The sequence below is a fragment of the Brassica oleracea genome, chromosome C7, assembly GCF_000695525.1.
Source record: "Brassica oleracea var. oleracea cultivar TO1000 chromosome C7, BOL, whole genome shotgun sequence".
Taxonomy (NCBI): domain Eukaryota; kingdom Viridiplantae; phylum Streptophyta; class Magnoliopsida; order Brassicales; family Brassicaceae; genus Brassica; species Brassica oleracea.
In genome coordinates, this window is record NC_027754.1 from 26,682,752 (window position 1) to 26,695,822 (window position 13,071).

At 30.2% G+C, this 13,071-nt stretch overlaps 1 protein-coding gene across 1 annotated transcript; it reads right to left on the reverse strand.

The window, feature by feature from the left end:
• Positions 1-217: 217 nt before the first annotated feature.
• On the reverse strand, positions 218-2,437 carry LOC106304605 (cytochrome P450 93A3). Its single transcript, XM_013741005.1, has 2 exons — positions 1,473-2,437; positions 218-1,028 (listed from the first exon to the last, which is right to left on the reverse strand). Exons 1-2 carry the CDS (start codon positions 2,403-2,405, stop codon positions 408-410), a joined length of 1,554 nt encoding a protein of 517 aa, XP_013596459.1. The 5' UTR covers positions 2,406-2,437; the 3' UTR covers positions 218-407.
• Positions 2,438-13,071: the final 10,634 nt, after the last annotated feature.

Genomic DNA, 13,071 nt, shown 5'->3' on the forward strand with positions numbered 1-13,071 from the left:
GATTTAGTCTAAGCCTGCATCAAATACTCTTTATTGGTTTCTTTACGGTTCGTATTGCAAGTATCTCAACATAGTGCTTTCTTTTCAAATGAAAGATTTTCACATGAATCTCTACAGTTTCTACGAGACTCTCATATCAATATAGTTGGTGAGAGATTCATATCGAGAAACTCTTAACGAATGATGACTTTATAAATCAAGTAAAACAACGCGGGTATTTACAAAGCACAAACCCCAATATGTAAAAAGGAAACAGAAACACAGAAGATATGTAGGACTTGGAACACGAAATAGAGTACTAAATCAAACTTTGCAAGCATGCGAACGCCCTATAACATGTTCAGCTTTATTAAATCATAGAACATCCCGCATCAGAAAATTCAATTTTCCATTATCTGACGGTTAGATTAAAGATAAAGATTTGGATCGGACAACCTTAGCACTGGGGTCGTAAGAAGTGGATTCTTCAGCTTCAACGCGATCCCAAACTTCTCCTCGACCTCCATTCTCTCTCCTTGAGGAAGTTTCCAGTCAAAAGAATGCAAAAGCGTAGCGATATTATAGAGAACAATTCTCTCCCCCATCGCCATTCCCACGCATATTCTACGACCAGCTCCAAACGGAATATAGTTGAAATCATTTCCGTTGAAGTCATAAGATTTATCAAGAAACCGGTTGGGATCAAATTCAAGTGGGTTCTCCCATACATTTGGATTCCTATGGATTGCCCACACATTAATGAAGACCTTTGAATCTTTAGGGATAGTGAAGCCGCCCACTACGGTGGTTTGGGATGGGCGGTGAGGAATAAGGAGTGGTGCAACCATGTGAAGCCTCAGAGTTTCTTTCATAATGGCAAGAATGTATGGAAGTTTAGGGATGTGAGACTCCTCCACTATTTTATCTTTTCCCACAACTTCGTCAAGTTCTTGTTGAGCTCTCTTCATGATATCCGGTTTGTTTATTAGCTCGGCCATTGCGAACTCTATGACATGTAACGATGAATCTGTACCACCGAGCACCATGTTCTATATATAGTTGAGAAAGTTATGATTTATGAATTTTTTAAAAGAAAATATTATATCAAACAATACTATGAGTAAGAGCGATATACTAACTAGTAAGGTCTAAGAACTAAATCCCAGACCCTAAAAAATAATAAGCTCTAACACCCAGGAAAAAAAAAATTATATTCTTTAATTTTTTTTAAATCCTATTTTTAGTTGACATGTTTAAGATCATTACTCCAGTAATCCAATTACCCTCATATATATATCAAGCTGGTAAAGATTTATAATGTATATATATATATATATATATATATATATATATATATATATATATATTTAATTAAAACAAACCAACTTTAATAAATCTTCTTGGCAGCCGTTTGATGCAAAAAAAAAAAATAAAAAATAAATCTTCTTGGCGTTATGAACTTATAACACTCCATTAGAGAATGTCTTACGTACCATGAGCAACGCCTTCACATCATTCATGTTCAAATTTGTCTGCCCTTCTTCATCCTTGATTTTTAGTAAGACCTGTAGAAAATCTTCACCCTTCCCTTGAGTTCCCTTATCCATCCCCAGCCGTTGATTAATGACCCGGTCAAACAGCCGGTCCAACCTCTGAGCCAGTCCTCGCATACGCTTAGCCAAGCCCTGAAGATCAAACCGGGTCAATGCCGGGAAAAAGTCAGATATATTGGGCACCATCAGGAGGTCATTCATCTCTTGAACTAATTCTAAGAACTCGGCTCCAACAATCTCCCTCTCTTCTTCTTCAACCGTAGCGCCCCACAACATCTGCGTTACAACATTTAGTATCATCACGAATATTTGTTCTCCCAAGTTAACCTGCGATCCTGCTCGAGCCTGATCCGCCAAATACCTAACTGTTCTCCTGGTCTCTCCGCGACGTAGGCCAACAGATGAATCCAACCTGACGTTGCTCAGTATCTTATTAACACATAGTTTCCTCAGCATCCGCCACCTTGGTCCATATGGTGACCAGGCTATGTCAATACCACCGTACGTGTTTATCAGAGCCACGGCAGGAACATCGTGGTTAGCGAAAATGACGTCGTTGGTTCGTAGAATCTCACGGGCCACCTCAGAGGAGCTAACCACAATCGCCAGTTTGGAGCCGAGCCAGAGTTTGAAAATGGGACCGTGCTCTTTAGCCAGACCTTGGAAGTAGGTGTGAAGCTCTGGTTTGAGGAACAGCAGGTTTCCGATTATTGGAAGACCCCAAGGTCCCGGAGGCAAGGGATGGGGCTGCCGTTTGGACTTGGCGTAAAGCCAGATATAGCATAAAACAGAGGATAGAGCGATCACTATTATAGCATAGTCAACGTGGTCCGTGCAACTTAGAATCTTGAACAGACTCGAGATGGTTACCATTTTTAATCGAGTTGATGGATAGAACAGAAGAGCCGTTTTGATGTATAATTTATCATGAAGTAGGACTTGATATAATCTGGTTTGCTCAAAATTTTAATATAACTAGATGGTGACTTTTAAACCCAAAAAATAGATGGTGACTGATGAACGACTGAATTGTTAATAATAATAATAATAATAATAATAATAATAATAATAATAGTTAAAAATTAATTCAACTATTGAAAACTTGCAGTGGTGACATTTGAAAAAGAAAAAAATTAACATTGATTAATCTAGTTAAATCTGTTCAACTAGTTGAAAAATATAGAAGTGAAGTCCACATAAAAGATTTAAACCAATCAAAGTTGGAAATTCTATTTTATGAAAAAAAAATATAACTGTTAAATTTTAATTGATTGTTTAAATTAAATAACTTAGATTTTTATTCATCCTACTTGTTTCAAGTGAATTATTTTGTAGGAAATACATTTTCTAAAAATGTTTTTAATATCATCATTTTTATACTATATAAATAAAGATTTGGTTTATTTTAGTTGAATATATAATTTTTATTATAATATGATATTAATTACTAATAGATTGTTATTTATATAAATAATTTTTTATTAAAATAAAATTTTAATTAAATTTTAGAAATTGAATACTGAAATATTTATTTTAATTTGTCAGTAAGATAGTAGAATGTTAAAAAAAAAATTAAAAAAAAATCATCGTATAACATAAAAATTAAATAAATGTTCATGATTATGTGGAATAAAGACTATGTAATATGGTGATGGATTGTAAAATTGTAAGAAAGTGGCTGTTAAATAATCGAACATTGTGCATGGTCTAACAAGTAACTGCTTAGATAATCCAGATTCTACAAATAATCAATTTGACTTTAATCTATATTACGAAATATATGATATAACGTGTCACACTATTTAACAATTATTTTAAAGCATCTATTTTATGTTTAAAAAAAACGGGAAAACTCAACTATATGCTAAAGGAGAAATCAATTAGTTATGTGGCGGATGTTCAATAATTCTTTTTATGTTTAATAATTTTTTGATAAACAACAAAGTTCAAATTATTTCACATAAGTATTAGGCTGCCCAAAAGATCAAATTATTTCACGTAAGAGTTAACCCATTGAGGTCATAAGAGTCTTATCTTTTCAATTTTTCTGTAGTCTACTAGCTAAAATTCATGTATTACCTAATATGATGATATATTTTCATAAATTATAGGTATTTTTGAACATTTAATTACATGTGTTACCTAATACAGATTCTGAAGATGATCTGTTTATTTTATAAATTTCATGGCTTAGTCTTTTCTTAAAAAAATAGTTTGTTTCCTCCACAATGCGCATAAATAGATCTTTCAAAATTATTATATCTATAAATATAAATATAGGTTTTATTTTATCAATTTAAAAATAAATTCATAATAATTATTCATAATTATAATTATTTATTATTTATTTTCCATTTGATTTAAAGATATTTAATTTGATTTTTGGTTAGTTATATTAAGTAAGGTTAAATTAAAAAAAAGTTATTTTCTATTTATATATATATAAACTATAGTTCCAAATATATAATTTTTAAATTTATTACATCAATAAACTTTATTCATTTTATTTATGGCAATAAATCAATAATCCTCAAATAATAATTATTGTATAGCATTTAAATCCAAATAAGTTCAATAGATTATAGTTCATAAAAATTTTATCAAATTGTCATAGTTTATTTGTTAATCTATTTTATAATGAATTTGGATAAAAGTATAAATAATTATACGAAATTACTTACTTTTATCATAAGTTCATCTAATAAAACTTTCTAGGTACAGTTATATTATTTTTAAAAATGTAATAATAATCCTAAACACAATTTACGTTTATGGTATGTAGCCAGATTATATAATTATCTTAGTTTAAGAATTTTATCAAAAGTCAAAGTCTTTATGATTAAATCATGTCATAATAAAAAAAGAAATATGTCATCATTTTGATTAAATTATATAACCATTTTTCTTTCAAATGAATATGGTGATGATATATATAAACAATTTTTTTTAAGAAAATCACATTTCAAATAGTTGATTAAGGGATTTACCGTCTTACGAATCCACAACCTCCCAAACATTAAAAGAAAATTGGTCCGACATGCCCCGTATATATTATGCGAATGTCGTTTTCTAATATAGTTTTAAAAACATTTGTTTGTTTATAATATGGAAATATCTAATTTACTTTTGTGCAACTTGTAGCGTGTGTACGATAAAGAATTAAACAATAAATTTTGTGGCGGCTGTTTAGTAAATTCGATTATTAGATAAATTATAATCCATTCTTTTTCAAATTGAAGTGCAAAACGATATTTTTTCAAATTTAAGTGGTTTCTTACAACTTTTCTTTTTCTTTTCTAACACACTGTAATTACTTCATTAATTATTTTTCCTAATAATTTGATAGCATTTATTAGAGAAGTATAAAATAGAAATTACCTATTTAATGTGTCTTACTACATTTCTTATACTCCTTTTTTATTCTTCCTAACTAATTCATTAATTAAGTTTACCATAATAATTAGACAACATTTATTTTACAAGTTAACCATAATAATTCGACATGTTTAAAATAAAATTGATTTGCAGAATCTTACTAAATATGTCTATGTTGATGACAAAAAAAAATTGCTTGTGAAAAGAATTCAAAACAATTAACAAGGAATTTTTTATTTGTTTGCAAAATAAATTAGTCATAGACATTTAGAGAACCATTCAGGTACATATCGTTTATTTTGGGTATCAGAGTTTTGAGTTTTGAAATTAGTCCCCGCGCGGATCATATAAATGAGTGGATTCTAGTCAGGTCCTCCCGGGTCTGGAAGAGTTTGCTTCTGATGTATAAAAACCTAATAATATTTGAAACGTGTTCAGATATTTGTACCAAAATAACAATATTAACCAATTTGATTTGGGTTTTTTAAATACAATTAGTTATATATGGCGATAAGCCTAAAATATAAAACACTAATCATGAAAAATAAATAGTAATGTTTAAAATCGTAAGACCCAATACCACCCAATACCGCACGGTAGGGCTGGGCAGTTTACCCGATACCTGACCCGAAATACGCAGACCAAAATCCGAACTGAAATCAAAATACCCGAACGGGTTTTGATATGAGCATGTTCGGATAACTGAACCCGATCGGTTATATCCGATACCCGAACATACATATAAATAACCCTAAATATATATTTCTCATCCTCCATTTAGTTTAGCTGACTGTGCAATCTCCATTTATTTCTCGTTCTCCATTTTGATTTTGTTTGCGTGATAATTATAAGTTTGATTCAGATTGTATGATGCTCAGAAGTTAGGTAATTTTGTTTGCAACCTTTTGAAGTTAGTCGATTTTTTTTGGTTTGTCCACATGTTTAAACTTTAAAGAGAATGTTTTTGTTGATTGAAGAAGTGAGAACAGAACACAACTGAATAATTGTGTGTGTCTGAATGTTATTGCACGACTTGTTTAGCTTTACAAAATAAGAATGAAGATAGAATATGAATTATATTATTGAACGACTTATCTTGTTTTCATAATACATATGCCGTTTGTTTCAGTTTTTTTTTCTTATTCTATAAACTTTGTTGATGTTTTCATTTTGTTTTTGGACGGATTATTGTTGTTGTTCACATTTCATGTGTTTTTGGACTAATAACATTACAAGGAATGATTTGAAGACAAAACAGAAAATGCATTTCGATTTTTTTTTTAAGTTTTGATTTCAGATATATCTGAAATTATCCAAACCCGATCCGAAATAGAAAATACCGAACGGGCTATATATATATACTTATATCAAAATACTCGAAAATCCAAAATACAAGATCCGACACTGAACGAGTATCTGAACGCCCACCCCTACCGCATGGGCATGCGGGTCAAGCTCTAGTGTCTTATTGAAAAAAAAATTATATAAAAAACTTAACATTTACATGTTATTAGGATTTATACCAATAGAATTTAGTATTTCTTTCAAAAATGACTTAACTTTTTTTGTAAAACACACAACTAATATTTTTTAAAAAAATTTGTTTTTGGCATTTTCACCTTAATTTATCAACTATTTACGAAAAACCATTATGTTTTTTTTTAATTTCCAATTACATGAATATGTTTGAAATATTCTCACGATTTTCATCTAATTTGAAAAGGCATTATTATCAATATCACAAACCACCATGAATAACTAAAAGCTAGACATTAAATGCCTTCTAATTCAATTTTGGCATTTTTTCGTTTTTCAGTTCCCACTCACAAAGCTTATTTATCTTTCATTTTCTCTCTCGTTTCATTTCAAAAATTTCAAAAGTTTATTTAAAAATTGAATTTTTCACTGAATTTTGGGAAACTTTGATGATTCTTTGTTATTAACGAGTAAATATCTTTCATTTAGCTTAAATTAGAAATTATAGGTGTTTGGAAAAATTAAATACAAGCTCTCACCGAATTTAGGTAACTATTTACTTGATTTAAAAATTATCAAATCTGTTACGTAAAGAATACTTCAAGTAAATTATGCTGGTAAACGTACTGGTCATTTTAAGAAAAAAATGAATCGAACTTAGGGGGAGTCTCCGTAAAAGCGAGATTAGTTTTGCGTTTGAATGAAATTTTATAAAAATTAACTATTTCATAGCAGACTTTATGTGAAGCTTTTTTTTTTTTTGAAAATGCACTTTATGTGAAGCTTATTGTGTAGAGATTTCACTTGAAGTCTCCCTACATATCATTTGAATTTTTGAGGTGTCAGAAGAAATATGTTCATATTTGTTATTGTGAGAAATGTTAAAATAGTTAACCAAAAATAAATTAATTAGAAGACTTGAGGTGACATTTCCTATTTTCGAAATTAATTTCGAGATTTTGGTTAAACCCATGGTTCTAAGAGCAGATTTCACCTGTATAAAATTAAATAAGATCAAATGCAAAATTAACATGAGCAAGCTTCTCGCGACACCTCAAAGATTGCATGTGCCATGCAAAGAGAGTTTAAGTGGAGTCTCCTTACAGTAGACTTCGCCTAAAGTATGTTTTGAAATAGTCAAATTCGTACAATATTTTGAAAAATTGCAAGATTAATATGATTATCAAAGTGGAATATGGATGAAGTTTGATCTCAGAACCTAATTTTTTTGAAATAAACAAATATCCCAATAAATTTTTTTTTTTGATGAAAAATATCCCAATAATTTACAAAAGAAAACTTCATTTGAAATCTTGTTTCATAAATTTGTAGTTGCAAAACTACTTAAATTGTTTTTGCCTTAAGTCTGCACATGGAAGGCTTCGTGAAGACTCCTCCGGTAGATTTCAAGTGAATTCTTTCTTATTACTTTTAGTAAAATTACTTTTTCCAAATTTTAAATGAATTTTATGAATTTTTTGTTTGTTGGTGTATATTTGTTAACTGTGAAGTTTTTAAATAAATTTTACAACTAAATGTTTTATATGATGAGATTAGCAATATTATTGCTTCTTTAATTTTGTAGCTAATCGGAGCAAACTTCGAGTGAAATTTGGTTTAGTGTCTTTTTCTGTGTTAAACTTATGTCAGGTGTTATTTTGAAATTCCCTTTTGTTAAACTTATGAATATGAACTTTTGTGTTGTTTAACTTATGGAAGTGTTATTATGAACATTTGTTATGTTTGAAACTCTGATATAAATTTGTGTATTCTAACTATAATGTGTATTTCTTATAATTTGCATGTTAACATTATTTAAAATTTAATATAACTTATAAATTCTAAATAACATAAGAAACATATAAAGTTGATGTTTAAAGTAGATTATTAAGTTACAATTTACAGAAAAAAAACATACAAGTTAAATTAATATTTCATAATAATAATTTACAATCAAATATTCTACAAAATTAATTGGTTACATAGTAAAAAAAATTCTAGAGTTTTTTTTAATTGTTAATGAACTTGATGACTTTCTAATGATGAAGTATGCACATATAAAGTTTACCAATGAAGTCTGCTAATAAATGACATCTATGAAATCTACTAATAAAGTTTGCTAATAAAGTATGATGCATCATATCCAAATCTAGAAATGTTAAAGATATGGAAAAAATATATATTCCAAAAACGTCAAAACTACTTTAAATATTTCAATATTGTTCAAAACAAAATCTTTTAAATAAAAATAGTAACAAAAATTATAATGACACTGAATGTGAATCTATAGTTTTATTTGGATACAAAAACTCACAAAATAAAAAAAAAACACAATAAGAAAACAATAACATTAAGTTTCAATAACTTTGTTTGGATTTAATATATACTAGGTAATAAACTGCGCCATGCGGGGGGTGAGATGATTATTTGAAACTATATATTATATATTAGGTAAAATTATACATTACATATGCAAACTTTCCCCACAATACCATTGGAAGACAAACATCCATAAGTTGCCATAAAACAATGCATTAGAAATTTATATAACAGTGAGGCAAGAAAACATAGAGGACATAACAACTAATAAAAGGTAACTTTCAAAAGCTGTGATATGAAATTTACTCTAGATCACATAGCTCGAGTGAAATTTTTTAGGTTTCCATTCACTGAAATTATTTCAACATGACTTACTTCCACAACATGTCCTATCACATCTGTATAAAACGTATATATCAATAAACATAATAAATAAGAAATTTAATCATATCTATATAAAACGTATACATGTACACAGTACTCACCAACCAAAAACTCCGGGTTGAGAGTTTCATCAAGAACTTCCTGAAAATTAACAGGTGTGAAGCCATTAAGACCTCTGAGCAAATCCTCGGAAATTTTCACAAGAGTAGTTAACAGGAAGCTGATCTTGTAAACATGGTTTGTTGTCCGGTACGAGCCATATGAATGATCCAGGGAGAAGTTGATGAAAGTCAATCTTTTCCCTAGCGCTAGGAAAGGGTTGAATTGGTTCACTAAATCTTTCTTCACAGTTGCATAAATCTTATCTCCTTGTAAAAACAAAACAATATTGTATAGATTTTGAATACTGAACACAAAATATTATTAAATAGTACATATTAAAATAAACACGATGAAACTTACGTAGAATCAATGAGAACCATTTTAATGGTTAGGCCACCAGCAGCAGAATATTGTTTCCACAATCGGATGATATTCACCCCTACTCTCCACATTGTCTTAAATGGTTTCAATCGGCTACGGAGTTGAATCACACCATTAGTGTTTTGCTTGCGAGAACGGGGTTGTAATGATGGTTTGGGAAAGAAGATTGTGATGAGGAGATGTGTTCAGGGCTACCTATTTATATACACAATGATGTGGGTTTATGGTTAAACTGATGAAATCAAATCGGACTAATTATAGAAAATATTCATGAATTAATATCCCAATAATTGCGCTCCAGTTTATATTAAAAACTTTCCTCAACACACAATATAACCTATCAAAGCACCACAAATTATGTAAAGACTATCATATACCAATTATATAATCAATGCACTTCACTTAAATGTATGTGTAACGATATCGTAGATATAAGACTTGTGTTGTAATTTAAAAATTGCATCCATAACCGTTTATATAGCAACTGATGCTGCAAAATAATTGATGGAAAAACATCAATCAATTTAAATTCTGAATTGATTCCACAATTAAAATTGACCACTACTCTTAAATGGTACAACTAATAAGAGACGTAGCTGCCAGTATTTACAACTAAAACTTTGAACCGACCCATTTATTTTTCAAATTCATCACAATGAATACATAGCTAACCGGTTTTGTTATCTCAGGCTTTTACTTTGATGTCATCGGTTTCTGTTGACCAAGCCAAATGAAGATAAACATGTTTCATTTTACCCAAACATTATTCACAAGTTTAATTATTACTATATGTTATAAAAACAAATATAATTAATTGAATCAAGTTAATGATGATTTTCTATATGTTCCACAGAAAAAAAAATAAGATAATTGAGTTGCAGTATATAAAAAGATTACAAATATATATATATATATATATATGTTAATGTGTTATCTTTATAAGTAAGTAAGTTATGGTCATTCTGAACTTGAATGTCATTGAAAATAATAAACTACAACAGCTAAATATGAAGCAACTTCTTTCAATCTGACATATATATACAAACCACTACAAACGTCAGATTAAAGAGCCGCAAGTCCTGAATATATTTATGCTTGCGATGAACTGATGAGACCATTGTTAAAAGTAGAACATGTAATATATTGATTCCGGATCTAACTATGTACAAAATTGATGTTAGTAAGACCACTTAATTAATTTTTAGATAGTAAGAACTATCAAAATAGAGAACCATCGTTTTGATTTGACTATGTACCAAATTTATTCATGATATTCTTGACCTGACTACGTCAGATCCATGGCTTCCTCTAATATTAGTAATAAGAGAGTTATACAGTGATTTTGTATATGTGGAATCAACTATATAATTTAATTAATTTATATATGTGCGGCATATGTAGACATTTTTAACACGTTCTATATAATCTTAATATACAAACATATATGTTAATGTGTTAGCTTTATAATAAGTAAGTTATTAGTAAGTTATGGTCACTGAAATTGACATGTTCATTCCCGTAACAATAATGTATGGCGTTAATGAGTACTCGGCTATAGACATAGGAAACATATAGTATATTATGTTCAACTATTTATAGTGGCACAGGACAATATAAACGAGGAACCCCAAGTCATAAGCTTGGGAAATATATGCTTGTTAGATGGATCTTGCACATCTTCTGCTAACTTTAGTGGATGCGGATGGACATGGATGGATAGTTCTGGGAACATTCAACTTGTGGGGACAAGAAATTTTTTTCGACGCGAATCAGCCTTGCATTTGGAAGTAGAAGCACTGCGATGGGCGATGGAGAATATGCTGCAACATTCAACCTGCCAGAGCTTTGGGACAGATTGTAAGGATCTGATTGCAATGGTAAAGGACCCTCAGGCGTGGCCAAGCTTTGCGACGGAATTGGAGAGGATAGAGACGCTACAGATATGTTTCCCGGATCTCAACATCACTCACGTTCCACGGGGGCGCAATCAGACTGCTGATTTTTTAGCTAAGACTGATAGATCCTTCCATAGGGAGTTACATTTTATTGGTTGTTCTATTCCGGTTTGGTTACCCAGACCACCTCAAGTTTGAGTAATAGAATGACCTTTTGACTTCAAAAAAAAATGAATATACATGTAATTATTCTAGTGAAAAGAAGGCTTTTAATTAAAAGTTGTGAGAATGTATAATAAGAAACAATCTTATCAAGTTATTCTTTAAATCTGACATAAACACAAAAATACACATCTAAAATCCTTATATCTATCTTTTTAAGACGGGAAAATGAAAATAATGGAATGAAAAACCTTCAAAAAATAAGATAAAATTGTGAACATGAGACAATGAGATAAGCAATTGATATATTGTCTTTTGTCTTCAAATTAAATAAATTACATATAGGTTAGAGAGTTTTAAAGAGAAAAAAATTAGATTTTTGTTACAGTCGTGAAAAAGATAGACTGTGAGGTTTTTTTCTATATAAATAATAAAAATCTCAATTAGATTTAAATAATTGGTGCAGGGGGCATCATGTGAAATTTACTCAGTCGAGTATACTTCACATGAAGTCTTTTACACCATAACTTATAATTAAACTCTTATTTCATGAAATTTTAATGGTTTAATTTCGGTTATGTTTAAATTGAAAGTACAATTCACAGTTAAGTTAAAAAAATCGGGTTAAAAAACTTCTGCAAGAAGTCTCTTAGGCCATCCGCAACTGTGATACCCGGTTAAGAATCCTTAGAAATTTTATTTTTATTTTATTATTTTTTTTTTCAGCTGAAAAAAAAAAAGGATAACCAATGGCGGGCCACCACCCAACAGCGGAGCCCGCGAACAGTTACAGTACTCCAAGCGAATTGATCCTTAAAGAAGGATATGAAGAGATCAATCCTTAATATATTGCGGGACCCATCAAGTTTTTTACTATTTTTTACCCAGGTTTTGGAGCTAAAAAATTGGCAAGAGGCTCCATTGCGGGTCAATACAAGAAAACACAAGCTTAACGAGGAAAATTAACGAGAAATATTTTTTCTTCGTTAATTTACGTCGACTTTACGAGGAAATTACGCGGAAAAATAAAATCAGCGTTATTTCCTCGTGAAGTAACGACGAAACAGTTTCGTTGTAAAGTTGATGTAAAGTGACGTGGCTTTTACGAGGAAATCGTATTTCCTCGTACATTTCACGTAAACTTAGTGTGGTCTTTACGAGGAAATAATTTACGTCTATTTAGCGACGAAATTTTGAATCCACCAACTTTGTTTGTCACACGTTTTTTTTTCGGCCACCTAACTAATTTTCGTCGTAAATTCGTAGAAAAATTACAACTAATAGATTCGAAAATTTTCTATAAATAGGGACGTTTGAACATCATTTTAAACACACCAACAAAAAAAACGTGAAAGAAAAAAAAATGGCTGGCTCCGGGAATATTTTCGAGTTGCCGAAGTGGATGTATATGCATAGATGCTAACGGGAGAGTGACGAAAGAATAC